Source organism: Mus musculus, chromosome 17 (assembly GCF_000001635.26).
Source record: "Mus musculus strain C57BL/6J chromosome 17, GRCm38.p6 C57BL/6J".
In the NCBI taxonomy this organism is placed as follows: Eukaryota; Metazoa; Chordata; class Mammalia; order Rodentia; family Muridae; genus Mus; species Mus musculus.
In genome coordinates, this window is record NC_000083.6 from 46,314,716 (window position 1) to 46,332,850 (window position 18,135).

General features: G+C 49.9%; 1 protein-coding gene across 8 annotated transcripts in view; it reads right to left on the minus strand.

Annotated features, from left to right (window-relative positions):
- Abcc10 (ATP-binding cassette, sub-family C (CFTR/MRP), member 10) overlaps positions 1-13,316 on the minus strand; it is a 24,812-nt gene extending 11,496 nt beyond the window's left edge. For 3 of the 8 annotated variants that reach the window (XR_385318.4, XR_876485.3, XM_017317441.2), the window contains exons 1-7: positions 13,057-13,314; positions 8,978-10,199; positions 8,637-8,864; positions 7,422-7,578; positions 6,838-6,947; positions 1,842-1,921; positions 669-840 (exon numbers count right to left, since the gene is read on the minus strand). Coding sequence is in view for 5 of the 8 variants with exons in the window: in XM_017317441.2 (XP_017172930.1) it covers positions 669-840; positions 1,842-1,921; positions 6,838-6,947; positions 7,422-7,578; positions 8,637-8,864; positions 8,978-10,199; positions 13,057-13,217 (2,130 nt within the window). In the remaining 3 variants the exon portion in view is untranslated. Of the gene's footprint in view, positions 1-668; positions 841-1,841; positions 1,922-2,365; positions 3,907-6,837; positions 6,948-7,421; positions 7,579-8,636; positions 8,865-8,977; positions 11,052-13,056 lie in introns of those variants that run through there. The other 5 variants (NM_001347396.1, NM_170680.2, XR_001782068.2 and 2 more) reach the window with 4 other exon arrangements.
- Between the last annotated feature and the right edge of the window lie 4,819 nt (positions 13,317-18,135).

Consider the following 18,135-nt stretch of genomic DNA (forward strand, 5'->3'; position numbering starts at 1 on the left):
GCCTTTATCATGGTGTTTTAGCACAGCAATGGGAAAATAACTAAGGCATAGGAACCATCTCATTTGAAGCCGGGAAGATCTTACAAAGTTTGCAGTATTTGCTCTTGACAGATGGGATCAAAGCATAGGTAGGTGAACCACCTTGCCTATAGGATGTGAAGTAAATGATAAAGGGACACAAGATGCCCCTGGATCAAAATCAAAGGCCCTTCTGCCAGGCAAGTTTCATATTTATCTGGGTAGGCCAATGGTGACCATGGTCCTAGAGGAGACATGGGGATTGGCTGAGAATCCACAGGAAAAAGCTACTTTGTCTCTGATGCGTTCAGTACCTGGCTTGCATGAATGGGGCAATTTAATGGGCTGGGCAGCTTTCTCAAGGATTCTAAACAAGACCTTGACTCTTCTGAATCTTCCTAGTTAGGTAGGGTTGGAGGCCTCAGGGCTCTTCTAGCTGCTGTGAGCAACGCCCTCCCCATCCTTCTGTGAACCTTAGAGGGAAGTGGGGACCAAGCAGCTGAACATGCTAGGAGGCCTAAAGGCTGACTGCTTGCCCTAGTCTAGTGACAACTGTGCAGAAGCCCTTTCCAGAGAAGCGAGTCAAGGAGTCTGGAGTGTTGGGGCATACAAAGAAGCAGGCAGAGGAGGGCGTCAAGCTAGGTACTCACACTTAGATCATCATTGAGGGCGCAGGCCTCCAGAACCTCCCTGTATAGTTGAGCATCAAATGTCTTCCCAAAGAGGATGTTGTCTCGGATGGTGGCACACTGGATCCAGGGTTCCTGGGTGGCTAGTCCAAAGCCTTTGGACAGTTCTGACACTGCCACCCATCCACACAGCCTGCAGAGAGTCAAGGAAGCATGAGGCTAGCTTCTGGTTGGGCCCTTCCCTGCCCAGGCCTGGTCTCCCAGGAGCATCCTAAGATGTGGCTGACAGCCTCTAAGGTTAAGGGTTCGTAGCTGTGGGTTCACTATGGACTAGAGGGGAATGGCTCTTTGGTTCCAGGCCAGCAGCTGTCCCATAGACACACTGTGGAACTCAGGCAAGGCTCATCCTCACCTGAGGACATGGCTTCCCTCGATTTTTCACCTATGTAGTCACGCTTTCAGAAAGGACAGCCGACAGCAAACTCAAGTTTTCTTCCTGTTCTAACTCTATGACCCTATCACTATGCATCGGTTCTTAACCTGTGGGTCACAGCCCTTTTGGAGTCAAACATCTTTCACAGGGGTCGCTTAAGACCATCAGAAACCACAGATATTTACGGTGCACAACTGTAGCAACAGCAAAACCACAGGAATGAAGTGGTATGCGCATGACTTTATCATTGGGGTCACCACATCATGAGGAACTGTATTAAAGGGTCGGTGCATCACGGAGGCCAAGACTCGCTGCTCTAGTATAGCAATGATCTCCCCTGCTCTGTTTGTTTAGCGAGTTTTATCTTGTTTTCTGACACAGGAGCCTATGTATCCCAGGCTGGCCTTGAATCTGCTGTGCAGGCAAGGATGACTTAAACGCGTATCCTCTTGCCTCTGTCTCCTGAGTGCTGAGAGCACTGCGGCCAGTTTTACGCTGTACTAAGGATCAAACTCAGGGCTGGTGTTCATGTTAGGCAAGTGCTCTACGAACTAAGCTACACCTTAGCCGAGATTTACTGTCTACCTCCCCATCTCCAGAAATCTCCCTAGAAAGGGGCTGGGTTTTACCATTTCTGGTACTTGCGTTGTCCCCACCCGACCCTTGCCCCTTACCCAGTACATTCTCATGCACAGCAGGAATCCAGTAAATAGCTACTAAGGGATGAAACTAGAGTCAGGGGCACACTGAACGCTCCTTACCTGTGGAGCTCCCCAGTGATGGCGGCCAGCAGCGAACTCTTCCCACAGCCCACCTTTCCCACGATGCCCACCAGCATACCCTGCAAAGAAGCCACACAGTAAGCACTGCCTGATGTAGAAGAGCAGCTCCCAACCGACGCTTCCCTGGGCCTTAGTCTTTCTCTGGGTCTTCAGACAAAGATGTCTCCCCACCTCACATCGTGGGCCCCAGTGCCTGCCTGCATCTACCCAGGACAGCTGTGAGCTTTATTCTCAGTGGTGAGGCCTGTGAGGGAGGGAGACGTGCCAGAGAGAAGAGGAAAATATCTAGGAACTCCTGAGGTATGTTGAGGCAGGCATGGGAGGAGGGATTCCTGTCTCTGGGGGCACTGGCCTGGGTTACATTTCCCAACACAGTGGGCAAAAGGCAGTGCTCTGCAAAACGCCCTTCCCTGAGATCTGCAATTTGAAACGTTCTGTTCTTCCTTCATTCTTAGTTGCAATGTACATTCACAGCCATTTCCTGCCTCGAGAAGAAAGCTTACACATGTTAGGAGCGGGTGTGGCGGCAGTCCCAAAGGCGCCAGAGACTGCAGCTAAGTCATATGACTTGCACCTGACTTCCTCATATAAGACACAAACATCTTGAGTGCTGCGCAGGTGTACCAGGATACAGGTGAATCCAATTTGGTGGAGATTTGCCCCTGCTGCCCTGATTAGCTGAGGCTGCGTGACTGGTGAGGTGGCGTGGCCTGCTGTGCGTGGATGGGAACTGAGAGTATAAAAGAGTGAGAGGCCCAGGGTTCGGGGGAGATATAAACAGGGGAGATATAAAAACAAGGGAAATATAGAGAAAGAAGAAACAGGACTGAATAAACGTGTGCAGAAGGATCCTGTTGCAGCATCGTTCTTCCTGGCCAGTTGAGTGCGCGCAAGAAGTGGTGCTGAAACCCGGGAAGAAAAACTCGGGACGGGACGAGAAGACCTGGGACCCAGGACAAGGGAAAAGAAACATCTTCAGGCAAGAGCGAAGACCCCCTGCTACAGGGAGGATTCAGAACTGCATAACGGGGAAGAAGGGGTTAATAAAGGTTCCCGTAAAACAGACTGTTGAGAAGGATCCGGCGTGGATTCAGAACTCTTCAGCTGGGGAACGGTACTGATAAAGAGAAAGAAGAAAGATGAGGACGGAGTAAACTGCTGTTAGAAGGACTGGTGGTCGCATCGTTCTTGCTGGTCGAGAGCAGGCGCGACAATTGGTGGCCCGTACGGGGAACCGACTCCCCCACCGAGTTCAGAACTTTCAGCAGTCAGTGGTTGCCGGCAGGGTAAGTTCACGGTGAGTGAAACTTGCAACCCCAGGAGTTTGGGAAGGACCTCGGATAAAATAGAGGTGAGCATAAAGTTGCCAGGAAGTAGGCACAAAGTAACCCAGGAGTTTGGGAAGGACCTCGGATAAAATAGAGGCAAGCATAAAGTTGCCAGGAAGCAGGCACAAAGTAAAGATAAGGTTCACGGCTTTGGGACAAGTTAAAGTTCCCGGTTTGGGGACAAGTTAAGGAACTATGATAACCTCAGTGTAGTGATCAATAGATCCTCGCTGTGTAGTTATGCTTTTTTCTCCCATTGACCCTTTGTGGGTAGGTCTGATAGTTTTGGTCTTGTTTGTTCTGATATATGGACTCTGTTACTGTTTGAATCGAGAGGCAGTCAAGACAGGTCAGAAAATCCTTACAGAGCAACAAGAAAGTATGTCGGAAGAGGAGAAGGGCTTAAAAAGAAAAAGGAAAAAGAAAGGAGACACAGTGTTATCAGGTGGACAGAAAGGACAAAATAAAAGAGCTGAGGCGGAGGAGGAAGGCGAATTAGCTTTTGCTCCCCCTCCCTATGCCTCCTCGTCAGCCATCTATGGGCAGACCTTCTGTCCGGAGGTCTGGAAAGAGGATAGATTCTCCTTGCTGGGATGTCCTATTTTCACTGATCAAGCTGAATTTGCATGGGATAGAGATATGCTGCTTGATCAAGGTCGATTTGCACAACAACAGACAGGATATCCAGTGCAGGTGTTTAAGCAGGTGAATCAGATTGCCATAAGGGCACGGAAATTATTGCCCAACAGAGGGGAAGCTAGTGAAAACTTGACTCTCATATTGACTCCCCAGATGGACACACAGGTGATTGAGGTTATGGTCTCATCACCACGAGGTATTGTGTCCATCTCCACTGGGGATCGACCGGATCAGGTGTTGATGTGGGCGAGAGGGTCTGTTTGTGTGTTTCCACAGGACCAGACGGAACCTCTTTGGGTGCCGGAGAGATTGGTGAGACGCTGCAAGAATGAGGCTCCTGATCCAGTTGCCCCTGTGGATGTGGTGGATGATCCCACAAGCACAAAGGATGGAGCCGAGATGAGAGATCCTTTCGGTATTCCAGAAGCCGATACCAGCTCGACATGACATTCAAATTTTTCCATGCTTTTTGATCCCTGAATTTCCCTTAAAGAAATAGCCCCTCTGGCTATCTATCCCTTGCTTCAGGGAAGATGAGCAGGGATGAGAGCCCTGGGATGTATGCTTGTTATAGTGTGTGTGTGTTTTTTGTGTTTGGCACATGTGTTAGGTGCAGAGTGTGCAGCCCGCACTTTCGCCATGGTAGCGTAGGCTTTTGCTGCAGTGGAGGCGGGACAATCTCCTCAGATTCGGTTTGCCGCTCTAAAAGAAACTATGCTGCGTTATGCCGTGGGGTGCGAGGCTAAGCACTGCACAGAGGATAGCTTGCTGTTGGCATCCTGTGGAAGGCATGTCTGATTGCATGAAGGTTCAGTGTCCTAGTTCCCTTCCCCCAGGAAAAACGACACGGGAGCTGGCCAAGACCTCTCTGGGTGATGAGCCTAAGGGATGGTTTTGTGTAGGGCCCCTATGCTTGCACACTGGGGATCAGACCTCTACCTTCACCCATGAGGCTTGCTTGCAGCAATTAAGATCTGGCCATAGGTTAATTAACATCCTGGCCTTTTGATGCACCTGCCGCAAGCAAAACACAATCTCCCCAGGAGTGGCTTGGCATGATAGAGAGGTAGTCAGTGATAAGACTCCCTGGGCATGTCACCAACCTAAGACAGGGATCAAACCAATGCTGTTTGTCACCCAAGGACGGGTAAGGGGCATGGTTGCGAGGGGCTATCTATAGACATTCTCTCTGCCAGAAAAGAAAAAAGGGGGAGATGTTAGGAGCGGGTGTGGCGGCAGTCCCAAAGGCGCCAGAGACTGCAGCTAAGTCATATGACTTGCACCTGACTTCCTCATATAAGACACAAACATCTTGAGTGCTGCGCAGGTGTACCAGGATACAGGTGAATCCAATTTGGTGGAGATTTGCCCCTGCTGCCCTGATTAGCTGAGGCTGCGTGACTGGTGAGGTGGCGTGGCCTGCTGTGCGTGGATGGGAACTGAGAGTATAAAAGAGTGAGAGGCCCAGGGTTCGGGGGAGATATAAACAGGGGAGATATAAAAACAAGGGAAATATAGAGAAAGAAGAAACAGGACTGAATAAACGTGTGCAGAAGGATCCTGTTGCAGCATCGTTCTTCCTGGCCAGTTGAGTGCGCGCAAGATACACATGTTCAGGGATCTTGCCAGCTTTGTCCAGGATGCTGACACTATGCAAAGGGCTGACCTGTCTACAGGTGGGCACCAGACAAGTCTATGGTCTATCTAGTAGGGAGGGATCAGGTCTCGGGCAGCTCCCATCTTGGTGGTAAACCAAAGCCTAGCAGCCCCACTCCTGCTCAGTGCAGAGCCCACAGACAGCATGGGGCAAACATGCGGAGAGGAAGGCCAAGAGTGCTGCAAGTCAAGGCCTGGCTCGGTCTGCTTCTAAGATCTGTGTTCTTGCTCTGGACTCTGATTCATCTGTGTATTCTTATTGCACAGTCTTGTTTGCTTAGGCTAGCTCCAGTGGGTTTCTATGACTCCTATCTATCTATTTATATAAAACCCCCAACACATTAGTAAAATTCCTTTGAAGAATTCCAGCCTTGTCTTGCCCAAACTAAGAATAAAAACAAAACGTTCAACAAAAGCCAGAAACATGAGCCAAATGGGGGAGAGGCGATTCAGCCATTGCTGGAGAGCTCTGGGTTGAGATGTGGGGCAAAAGGTTGGACAAAGGTCAGGAGAGTCGCGATGCAAAACCAGGGTGAAGAAAGGTCACCAACCTGGTGGGAATGTTCCTACTCCAAGTCTGTGGACTATGCAAGCCACGTCAGAAGCAGCAAGGTATGACTGTTTTCATAAGACTAAATTGGGGACCACCTCCGCTGCCTGTAAGTCCTCAGAAGGGGCTGCTGTGCCTGTCTCCCACGGTCCCAGCCTGAAAGGTTGGTGGACAAGCCCTGGGTCTGTTCTGACCCTTGAGCTGGAAAGGGACACTGCAGGGGGAATCAGACACACCTGTGGGCTAGGTGGGTGTGAATGCTTAGAGAGAGGTGTGAACAGTGCAAGGTGGTGAGGAGTGACGTGCACACATAAGAGGTCATCTCCTTTCAGCCTGGAACCCACACACCGAGCCCTATCCCCACTCCCAGTAGAGTTGCACTAGTCCTTGTGTCTGGATCGGGGCATCCTGCTCATCTGGGAACTCTCCCAGGGTGCCTGCCTGTGATGGTTTGTATATCCTTGGACCAGGGAGTGGCACCATCTGAAGGTGTGGCCTTGTTGGAATAGGTGTGACCTGGTTGGGATGGGTGTGTCACTGTGGGTATGGGTATAAGATCCTCACCCTAGTTGCCTGGAAGTCAGTCTTCCAGTAGCAGCCTTTGGATGAAGACATAGAACTCTCAGCTCCTCCTGCGCCATGCCTGCCTGGATACTGCCATGCTCCCACCTTGATGATAATGGACTGAACCTCTGAACCTGTAAGCCAGCCCCGATTAAATGTTGCTTTTTTATAAGACTTGCCTTGGTCACGGTGTCTGTGCACAGCAGTAAAACCCTAACTAAGACACTGCCCCACAAACCTTTTTCACTTGGAGGTGACTGATGAAGGTCTTCTGGCTTGCTCCAATTGGGTCCCAGGAGAACAGGGCCTCGTGCAGCTCCAGTGCTGTGGAGGGCTCTGCGGGGGGATCTGAGCAGGGAAGGTAACCACTCACCCTTTGCTCCTCACCTACCCCTCATCTGCTGGGATGCAAAGGGCTCGCTGGTGGCATGGCATCGAGTCGCCTGGCTCTTGTCTACCTGCGCAGAGCTGATTCAGCCTGGGGCTGATGTGTCTAGATTTTGTCCCTGACTTCTCTGGAAACATCCATGCATAGCGTCCAACAGGCTAGGGTTGGAGAGGTGATCATTGGCTATGAGCACTCTTCCAGAGGTCCCCAGGTTTGTTCCCAGGCTCCACATGGGAAGGCTCACACTTGTTAACTTTAGTTCCAAGGGATCCAAGGCCTTCTTCTGGCCTCCATGAGTGTCTGCACACACGTGATGCACATACACACACTTAGGCACACACACATACATATACAATAAAACAAATCTTAAAACAACAAAAAAAAAGATTCTATCCCCCTGTTTACCATGGATTCTTCCCTCGAGCCTTCCTTACCAGGACTGTAATAGGCCTCAGGGCTGTAGCTTGGAAGATCGAGGAAACGCTGGATCCGGTCCAGGGATACTTTGGATTCCAAGAGACCATTGATCACCCAGGGGAAGTTGTTGAGAGGAAGAATGAGCATGCGCACAAGCGCCAGCGCTGTAAACACCTACGTGGGGGTGAAGGAGAGGCATAACCCGAGTCTTGCTCCAGGGTTACCCCCGTGACAGGTCTAGAGAGGCAAAACCAGGATGGCAGCAGACCTGAGGGGTTGACTGGACTGCCCTGGGTTAGAAATGGCAGAGGTGGCCACTCTAAGAGTCCTAGCAATTCTAAATGCTCCTGAAGGAATGCTGGTTACTGTTTTTGATGCTGGAGACAGACCCAGCACCTCGTACTTGGTAAGCACTGGCTCTGGCGTGGAGCTACACACAAACTCCCAAGCTTCTTTTGATAAGCACACAGCCTCGGTTACTCTGAGACTTCCTTATAGCCTCTGAGTGAGAACAAAGGTCACTAGCCCTGGCCAGACTCAACAGTAGATTGTGGATTCCCTGCCCCAAAGACCTCTTCAGCAGCCCAAGCCCAGTTAGATGGCAGCCTGGGTTATTCAGGGAGACTTTGTCGGGATGGGGGGGGGGGAAGAGAAAGAGAGAGAGAGAAAAAAAACCACTTCTCCATAAAAGGACTTAATCCCAGGTCTGGGCCTGATTGCAAGTTGAAGATAAAGGGAGAGGAAGAAAGAAATTCCTTTATAAACACAGAGCTATATATCCAAGACAATAAAAATCCTTCAGCGAACACCCTCTTAGCTGGGAAAGGACAATGCACACAAACTAGAGTCATCAGAGAGGAGAAAGCCTCAATTGAGAAAATGTCTCTATAAAATCAGGCTGTAGGCAAGCCATAAGACATTTTCTTAAATTAGTGATTGATGGAGGAGGGCCCAGCCTATTGTGGGTGGGGTCATGCCTGAGCTGGTGGACCTGGGTTCTATAAGAAAGCAGGCTGAGCAAGCCATGAGGGGCAAGCCAGTAAGCAGCATCCCTCCCTGGTCTCTGCATCAGCTCCTGCCTCCAGGTTCCTGCCCTGACTGAGTTTCTGCCCTCATTGCTTTGGATGATGAACGGTCACATGGAACGGCGAGTGAAATCAGCCCTTCCCTTCCCCGTTCGCTTTGGTTCTGGTGTTTCGTCACAGCAATAGTCGCCCCTCCTTAGCGCTCACCTTGGTGGCAGTGAGCTGGTGCCCCATGAGGACATAGGTGATGAAGATGGTGATGCAGATGACCACTGGCAGGGCAGCCCAGAGGTACACACAGGCTGCATCCAAGTATTTGATAACACGGAGTCGTCCCAGCTCTTTAGTCCGGCAAGCCTTCACTCGGTCCCCCAGAGCCTGCTCCCACCTGAAGAATTTGATGACTCGAATGCCACTCAGTAACTCTGTCATGAGCTGGAGACAGGGACAGAAGAGTGCTGTGGAGCTCAGACGTGGCTCGCGCTCCTTCTCTGCCTGTTGCTGGGTGGGGCCCCCCAAATGGCCGAAGGACCCCAGAAGCCCCTCACCTTAACCCGTGCATCCTTGTGCCGTAGCATCTCCTGGTTGCTGGCCATGATTCGGGTGGCAATCACTTTGTTGACAGGTACCAGCAGCAGCGCCAAGACCAGCCCAGCCAGGAAGGCCATGCCCACCTGCTGGTACAGCAGGTAGAGAGTGATGGCCAGCTGCAGAGGCAGGCCCCAGGCCTCATGGAAGCTGCCAGCAAAGTTGAGCAGCCTCTCGGAGTCGGTGCCTAGTAGGTTCAGGACCTCCCCGGTGGGAGGGCGGCTGGGCCCAAGCTTCAGGGCTTTGCGGTAGAGGGTGCTCAGCACAGCCACTCGTGCCTGAAGTGTCACTTTACGGACCTCATACCCATACTGATTCTGCAGCACAGCACTTATCACAGTCCCACCAGCCAACCCCAGGACATAGAGCAGGCCGTGGCTTAGAGGCTCTTGACCTTCCTCCAGGAAGCCCACCAGGAGGGAGAGCAGCAGAGGCCCGGAGAATCCCAGCATGGTCCCCACCATCTTCAACAGTCCAAGGGCCAGGTAGCAACATCCAAAGGCCCTGTACAGGGCCCTCCACAGTTGGGCCCCCTCCTTCCAATGTGCTTGGAAAACTCGGGCCAGGAAGGCAGGATGCAGCCTGCGGGGGAGGCGGCAAGTGTCCCGGGGCTGCTGGAGCTCTCCTCGGACTCCACGAGCAAGCAAGGGTGCCAACCAGGCATAGGAAAAGCGTGACAGCCAACTCTCTCCATCTTCAGCTACCTCTGTTTCTTGACTCTCAGAGGACAGGAAGGGATCATGAGTCCAGGGCTCTTGTGGTCCCCCAGGGGCTGCCCAGCCCAACCCATAGGCCAAGACTGCTGCCAGTTGCAGAATGAGAAGACACACACGGCCCAGAGGTCCTGGGAGAAGTGGGGGCAGAAATGTACCTCGCTGGCAATGCCACAGCAGAGTTAGTACCAGGGCCGGGGTTGGTAGAAAGGCTGCCAGAGCCAAGGCCAAGGGTCCACGGGAACGGCCATGAGGGGAATGAACCAGTGCCCACAGGGCCAGGCTGTGGGTGAACCAGGCCACAGCTGTCACACACCCTGCTAGCACCTCTAGCCATAAGGGCCCTGGGCGTGACCCTGGAGGCAAAACAACTGGAAGGAGGTCTAGCAGTGGGAAGATGGAAAGGAGGAAGGATGCTGCGAGTCGGAGGCGCCAGCCAGGATTGAGAGCTGGGGAGTGATTGGTAGTCCTGGGAAAGAAAGAGAAGAAAAGAAGACCGCAGATCATGGTGACTCATGGCTCAGACACACCCATCACCTTCAACCAGCGGGAGGAGGTAAATTCCCTTTCTGGTCTGCACATGGCACTCCTGCCCTCCTTACAAAGCCTCTCCTTACAGGAAGCCTTCCTAGATTGCCCAATCCATTTTCTAATTTGCCCACAGGTTTTCTGATTCATTCTTTTGCCACAGGTACAAACAAGCCTGAGTTAAGGTTGTATGTACTGTGAAGATTCCAATGAGAAAAACCCACGAATTTTACACAAAGATACACACTTTTTATAAAAAGGGTCCACAAGAGAGTGCCTGAAAGTCACCTGAAACCTCCTAGGGAAACATTTACTTACCTGCAGCTCTTGTCCTGTAACAGGAGAACCTACATTTAAAAAAGTCTCAGAATATTCTACTCCTGTCTTTTCCCTAATTGTAAGAAGTGGTGTACATCACTGTGTGACCTCTCAGCTCAAGAGGAACTTCTTTCAGTTCTGCCTATTTCCTCTTAACATCACAACTGTTTTTCATAAACAACAACTGCCACAACAAAAGGTTTACATTAAGAATCAAAAACAAGAAACCAAGCCGGGCTGTGTTGGCGCGCGTCTTTAATCCCAGCACTTGGGAGGCAGAGGCAGGTGGATCTTTGAGTTTGATTCCAGCCTGGTCTACAGAGTGAGTTCCAGGAATAGTCTGGCTACACAGAGAAATCCTGTCTGGGAAAAAAAAACAAACACAGGGGCTGGAGAGATGGCTCAGTAGTTAAGAGCACTCGCTGCTCAAGGACAGCTGAGTTCAGTTCCTAGCAGCCATGTCAGAAAGCTCACAACTGCCTACAACTCCAGCTCCAGAGGCTCCTCTATCCTCTTCTGAACTCCACAGGCATTTGTGGACACACACACACAATACACTTGAACAATGGAAACAGCCTTTAATCACAGCACTAGTGAGGCAGAAGCAAGTGGTCAGTTTGAACTCTGTGAGTTCAAGGTCAGCCTGGTCTACTTAGCAAGGTCTAGGCCAGCCAGTGCTATATAGTAAGATCCTGGGCGGGGAGGGGGGAACCCTCAAATATCTCAAATATAGGCTGGGTGTGGTGGAGTACACCTGTAACATCAGCAGTTGGGAGCTGGGTCAGGAGGGCCATAAACTCAAGCCAAATTTGGGCTATTTAATACCTCATCTCAACACCCTTCTCCCCTCAAAGAGAATCAAACACAGGGTCAGTCGTGACGGTACAGACTTGTCATCCCAGGACCAGGTAGGGTGGAGATGCAAAAGATTTCCAAGGCTACATAGCAAAGCTTTGTCTTACAAAAAAAAAAAAAATCAAAGAGAAAAAAGTTATAGCAGTGACTATCAGAATGCATTTCCAAGTTCACATAAAAGAAAACTGGGTTGGTAGAGATGTTCTTGCAGAGGATCTGAGGTCAGTTCCGAGCACCCATATGATAGCTCACTGTCCTCTGTAACACTAGTTCCAGGGCACCCAATGCCATCTTTTACCCGACATGCATGTAGCACATATGAATAATTGCTGTCGAACACTCTTATGCATAAAACTCTTCCAGTATTTTTAAAAAGAATGAAATTGGGGCTAGAGAGACAGCCGGGCAGTTAAGAGCACTGGCTGCTCTTACAGAGGACCAAGGGTTCAGTTCCCAGCACTCACATGGCAGCTCATGGCTGTCTGAAACTCCAATTCCAGGGGATCTGATGCCCTCCCCTCTGGCCTCCTCAGGCATTGCACCCAAGTGGTGCACAGTCATACAGTTGGGCAAAATCAATCAACCAACTGATCAAAAAAGCAGAGGGTGAGGCTGGAGCCATATTTCTTTAATCCCAGTACTTAGAAGGCAGGAGCAGGCAGATCTCCTTGAGTTCTAGGCCGGGCATACAGAATGACACCCTATTTCAACAACACAAAACAACTCAACTGAGTCTGTTAAGCTCTTTGCAGTCCTAAAAAATGTTTATCTATAAACTAGACACTTTAGTTCCTTTTGTTCCCTCTCATGTGGCCCAAGCTGAGATCCCTCTGCCTCTAGAAAAGCTTAGACTAGACCACCCCTTTTTTTTTTTTTTTTTTTTTTTGACAGGCGCTCTCTTATTAGCCCTGCCTGGCCTGGAACTCACTTTGTAGACCAGGCTGGCCTTGGACTCACAGGCATCCATCCACCTGCCTCTGTCTCCCAAGAGTTGGGATTAAAGGCTTCACATGCCTGACCTGAGCAGGCTTGCTGTGGGTGTCTGTACTAACCTCTTCTAGGCTTTTGCTTCATTCTGCAAAAGGGACAGAAGGACTTAACTTGGCCATCCAAGAACTAAATATAAAATCAAGGCGAGTGTAGCACCAACACCTCACAACACAAAGCCAAGTTAGTTCTAAGATTTTGATTTCGTTACTCTTCTTCCTACAGCTTCTCTCCAGCAGAGTCTACATGGGCTTTTAGCCTAGGGATAGCAGGGCTTGCTGGATGGAAGTGGCGTGCCACTGGCCCTATACAAGCATCCTTTTTTTTTTTTTTTTTTTTTTTTTTTGCTAAAACGTTTATCTAAGTTTGCCTCCAATTCATGGCAGCTCCACTAGGACATTTAAAACTCTGCAAGAGAGATGCATTGGCAACTTTAAGGATATGACAGGCGCCGCACTCGGTGTTTAAACGCCTTGTGTCATTGAACCCGCTCAAAACTGCGGAGACTCCGAGAAGGTAGGTGGCTTGCTCAACTGAGTGCGAACAGTCAGCTTTTATTCTGCTTCTGCCCTACAGAGACCTCGCAATCCCAGGGACATCTGGGAGCGATGTGAGTTGGTGCCTCGTTGCAGTCTCACCTTGGGGTGCCCAAGTGGCAGGCACTGAGGACGGCGAGGAGCGCGTGGGGAAGGGCGCTGAGCACCAGCTGGGTGAAGCAGTGGCCCGTCGTGTCCCCTTCCCACAGCGGGAGCGGCCGCGCCGCGTCCGTGCCACACAGCTGGGCCAGGAGCCCCTCCATAGACACCTCACCCGGGCGGAAGCCAAGAGTGACAAGGCTCGGGGACTGAGTCCCCCGCTGAATCCCCGCCCCCTAGGCGGGACCGCCCCTTGCTTCCGCTTCGAGCTAGAGCCCGCCCATTCTTGAGGTACTTCCGGGGCTGGAGAGGAAGTCGCTGTCCCCGGGGCAGGCCAGTTTCTAGATCCTGGTACTTACGTTCACCCTCCTGTCTCCCGCACTTGGAAACCTAAGCGCCTTTGAGCTGTTTTAATATCTCAAGTGTTTGTGGGTGAGAAAGGACGCGCTGCCAGGTCAGGGTGCTGCGCCACGATGCTAGGGCCCTCTAGAGGCAGGAAGACCTGTTAACGGGTGCTGTTCGCAGTTTTTGGTTATTTTCGCCCATGGGGGTAAGGATGCTCTAACGCGTGCCAGCCTCTGCGCGTGCGTACAGCTCTGCCTCGGGGAGCTGTCCCGGGAGCGCGATGGTGTTTGCGCACGTTTCTGTCTTTTGGCTTGCGCAGTGACCCACCCAGTCCTGTCCTTGTGCAAATTCATTAAGACCCTGGCACGTGGAGCGCTCGCTCTCGCTTACCTATTGCATACTAGTTGACAAATGCACAGCGTTTAAAGAGCTGGAAATCCAAACATGCCTGCCACGCTGAGGAATGCTTGAGGACAAAAGGCTATTCCTGTATCCTAAGGCTACAAGATCTTGAAAGTATCCAACTTACTTGAGCCTTGGTTTTTTGTTTTTTGTTTTTTTTTTTTTTGGCTTTTTTTTTTTTCGATTGAGATGATAATACCAACCCAAGTATTGTGAAATTTGTATAATTTAAAATGTTTATGTCAAGGCCTTAAAATGTTTATGTCTAAAGCTGTGGCTCAAAGATTAAGAAGAGTGCTTCCTGCTCTTGCACAGGACCTGGATTTGATTTCCAGCACCCGTGTAAGAAGGCTCCAGCTCCAGGGATCCAAGGCCTTCTTGGTCTCTGTAAGCACCTGCACACACATACATATAAACTTTAAAAAAAAAGTGTTCAGGTCACGTGCTTTGCTTAGTCATTCCTAAATATTTCAGAGTGATGGGAAGAACGGAAACTTTTGGTTATCCAGATAGATGTTGGTTCGGACCCTGACCCACCAATTTTAGCAGCGCGATGAGATTAGTTTCATTTTAGCTTTATGTTTGCAAGGTGTATATTGGTACTGACTTCATGAGAGTGTTCAGTGTTGTGGGAATAGTTTGGGTTTTTTTCCCCCCAAAATATTTGCCTTCAGAAACTGAAGACCTTGAAACCAAATTAAAGATTTGAGACATTTAAAATTATGTACCTGTCTTGTTTCCCTACTGTGTATTCAATCTGTTTAAATTTATTTAAAAATATTTCTAGAAGAAAGTCCTTATTCCTTTCACATGCCATGTTTTCTGATATATATATATCCCTTATTAATCATACACACAGTACACAGATAAATGACATATTAGACAACAGAGACAGAAGGTACAGGGAGAGAAATGAATTCAAAATCTTTTTTTTTGTTGTTTTTTGTTTTTCAAGACAGGGTTTCTCTGTGTAGCCCTGGCTGTCCTGGAACTCACTCTGTAGACCAGGCTAGCCTTGAACTCAGAAATTCGCCAGCCTCTGCTTCCCAAGTGCTGGGATTAAAGGCGTGCGCCACCACACCCGGCTGAGAATTCAAATTCTTATTCATGGCTTAAACCCCTCCAAGGGGAAGAACATTTTTCTTTATTGATGAGGCATGGATACACAATATCCACTCACATGAAGATCTCCCTGAAGAGAAGTACTTCCATAGGTAATTGTGAAGATTCCCCTTGGGTCTCAATAAAAAGCTCTACATTTATTTATTTATTTGGTTTTTTGAGACAGGGTTTCTCTGTGTAACCCTGGCTGTCCTGGAACTCACTCTGTAGACCAGGCTGGCCTCAAACTCAGAAATCTGCCTGCCTCTGCCTCCCAAGTGCTGGAATTAAAGGCGTGTGCCACCACACCCGGCCTACATTTATTTTCCTTTTTAAAAACTTAATTTGTTTTTAGCCAGGCCGTGGTGGCTCACACCTTTGATCCTAGCACATGGAACACAGAGACAGGTGGCTCTCTAAATTTGAGGCCAGCCAGGTCTATAGAGTGAGTTCTAGGACAATCAGAGCTACACAGAGAAACCCTGTCTCGAAAAATCAACCAACCAAACAAACAAAAACTCATTTGTTTTTATTTTATGCGTGTGTGTGTGTGTGTGTGTGTGTGTGTGTGTGTGTGTGTGTGTGTTGCTTGCATATATTTTATGTGTGTGTCTGTTCAACACATTGATGCATTACCTGCAGAGGCCAGAAGAGGGAATTGGATCTTCCGGGACTTTACTTACAGATAGTGGTAAGCTGCCATGTGGGTGCTGGGAACTAAACTCAGGTCCTCCCCAAGAGCAAACTGTTCTCAGCCAGTAAGCCATCTCTCTAACCCAAGCCAGGAGTCTCTTCCTCTCCCTCCTCCTCCTCCTCTCCCTCTTCTTCCTCTTCCTCTCCCTCCTCCTCCTCCTCTCCCTCCTCCTCCTCCTCCCCCTCTTCTTCCTCTTCCTCTCCCTCCTCCTCCTCCTCCCCCTCTTCTTCCTCTTCCTCTTCCTCCTCCTCCTCCTCCTCCTCTCCCTCCTCCTCCTCCTCCCCCTCTTCTTCCTCTTCCTCTCCCTCCTCCTCCTCCTCCCCCTCTTCTTCCTCTTCCTCTTCCTCCTCCTCCTCCTCTCCCTCCTCCTCCTCCTCCCCCCTCTTCTTCCTCTTCCTCTTCCTCCTCCTCCTCCTCTCCCTCCTCCTCCTCCTCCCCCCTCTTCTTCCTCTTCCTCTTCCTCCTCTTCTTCATCTGATAATGCTACAGAAATGTTGAAAATTTAGCCAGATGGTTTAGTGGATGAAGTCACCTACTTTCAAGCCTGCGGACCCAAGCTTAATCCCCAGGCCTGCCTTGGGTGAAAGAGAAAAGCAGCTCTGACAGGTTGCTCTCTAACCTCTACACATGCCGAGTCACATGTGCCCCTGCACAGACACACACTCACACATGTGCACACAAACACACAAAATAAATACGTTAAGAAAATAGAGTGGGGCTGGACAGATGGCTCAGCGGTTAAGATCAGTAGTCTGCTCTTCCAGAGGTCCTAGGTTCAATTCCTAGCAACCACATGGTAGCTCACAGGCATCTATAATGAGTTCTGATGCCCTCTTCTGGGATGCAGGAGTACATGCTGATAGAGTCTTCATATATATATAACATAAATAAATCTTTAAAAAGAAAAGGGAGCTGGAGAGGTGGCTCAGCAGTTAAGAGCCCTGACTGCTCTCCCAGAGGTCCTGAGTTCCATTCCAAGCAACCACATGGTGGCTCACAACCATCTTTAGTGGGATCTGATGCCCTCTTCTGGTGTGCCTGAAGACAGCAACAGTGTACTCGTATAAATAAGATAAATAAATCCTTTAAAAAAAGAAAAAGAAAAGGAACCTAAATGAGCCATAACACTAAGACTCCTGAGGAGTCTTCTCCCTTCTCCTGCCTCTCCAGCATTCAGCACTCAAACCCAGCTGGACCAGGATCCTGCTCCCCATCCCTCTCCCCTTCCAGGGTCTGGAGAACACACAACCACAGGAATCTAGGCTGAATGTTTCCCAGTTCTTGGATTCTTGTTCACAGGACTGAGATAAGGGACCACACAGACTTACAGCAGTAGAAAGGTAGCTTTATTCAAGGGAAGCAGTAAGCCATAGAGGAGCGTGTCCCGTGTTCACATTGACTTTGACCATGGGTGAAGGTACACAAGAGACCTGTGAGTGGATTGACATTTTAAAAAGGAAGATATTTTCTTTGGCTACCCATCACAAAATCTCTCGCCAGTGTTGTCTATGCATTTCACACATCCCATGGCAAGTTTAGGAGTGGTTCTACCCATTGAAGGAATAAGAAGAAAGCTGCCCAGCTGGATTTAAGAGGCAATGGGGTTGTTTTCTTGAAAATTATTAAACTCGATCCTCCAAAATTACAAGAGAGATATTTTCATGGGCTTGCTAGACATAGCTTATCAGTTGTCTAGACGGGCTGGTCAGAGAGCTCCTGGGATCTTCCTATCTCTGGCTTCCCCCCAGTGCCAGGGCCCAGCCACACCCAGCTTCGGTGTGGGTGCTGGGGATTCAAACTCAGGTCACCTCGGTAACCGAGCATCACCCTAAGCCCCCAGACAGAATGTAGCAGCCCCACAGCTAGCACACATTTCCTTCTGGAATTTCTGGCTCAACACCTTCTAAATCTATATTATATCTTTGCTGCCCTGTTACCTTCTGGGCAGCCCACCCCCCTCCATAGGCTGCTTTCCCTTTCCACCTACGTTGCTGGGTGATGTCTCTCCTGCAGCTCTTACACCTCATCCCGCTCCCTCCCTCCAAATCATGGTGATTCCCCTTCTCTTCCTTTCCTCACTCCCAGTCCCATGCCTGAGCAATCTTGAAGTCCCACCTCAATCTTTTTGCCCAGCCATTGGCTGTTCTGCAATTCTTTATCAGTGGAAGCCGGTTGGGGGCCAGGGGCCGGGACTTTCAGATCTGGAAGTGCGGCCTCTGGGAGCTGAATTGAGACAAAGCGTCCAATTCCCAACACTTAGGTAGAATTCCAAATTGGATGTAGGAAAGGCTCAGCCAGAACATTGCTTTTCCTTAGCTCAGTGAAGATGTATTCTCACAGGAGAAGCAGTGAGGGACCGCAGAGATGGCTCAGAGGTCCACTTATTGCTTTTGCACAGGATCCAGTCCTCAGCACCACATGGCCGTTCATTACCTCTATAACTCCAATTTTAAGGGGACCCATCACCCTCTCTCAACCTCTTGGACCCACATGCACACGGTGCACATGCCTACATCCAGGCACACTACAGATATGCGAGC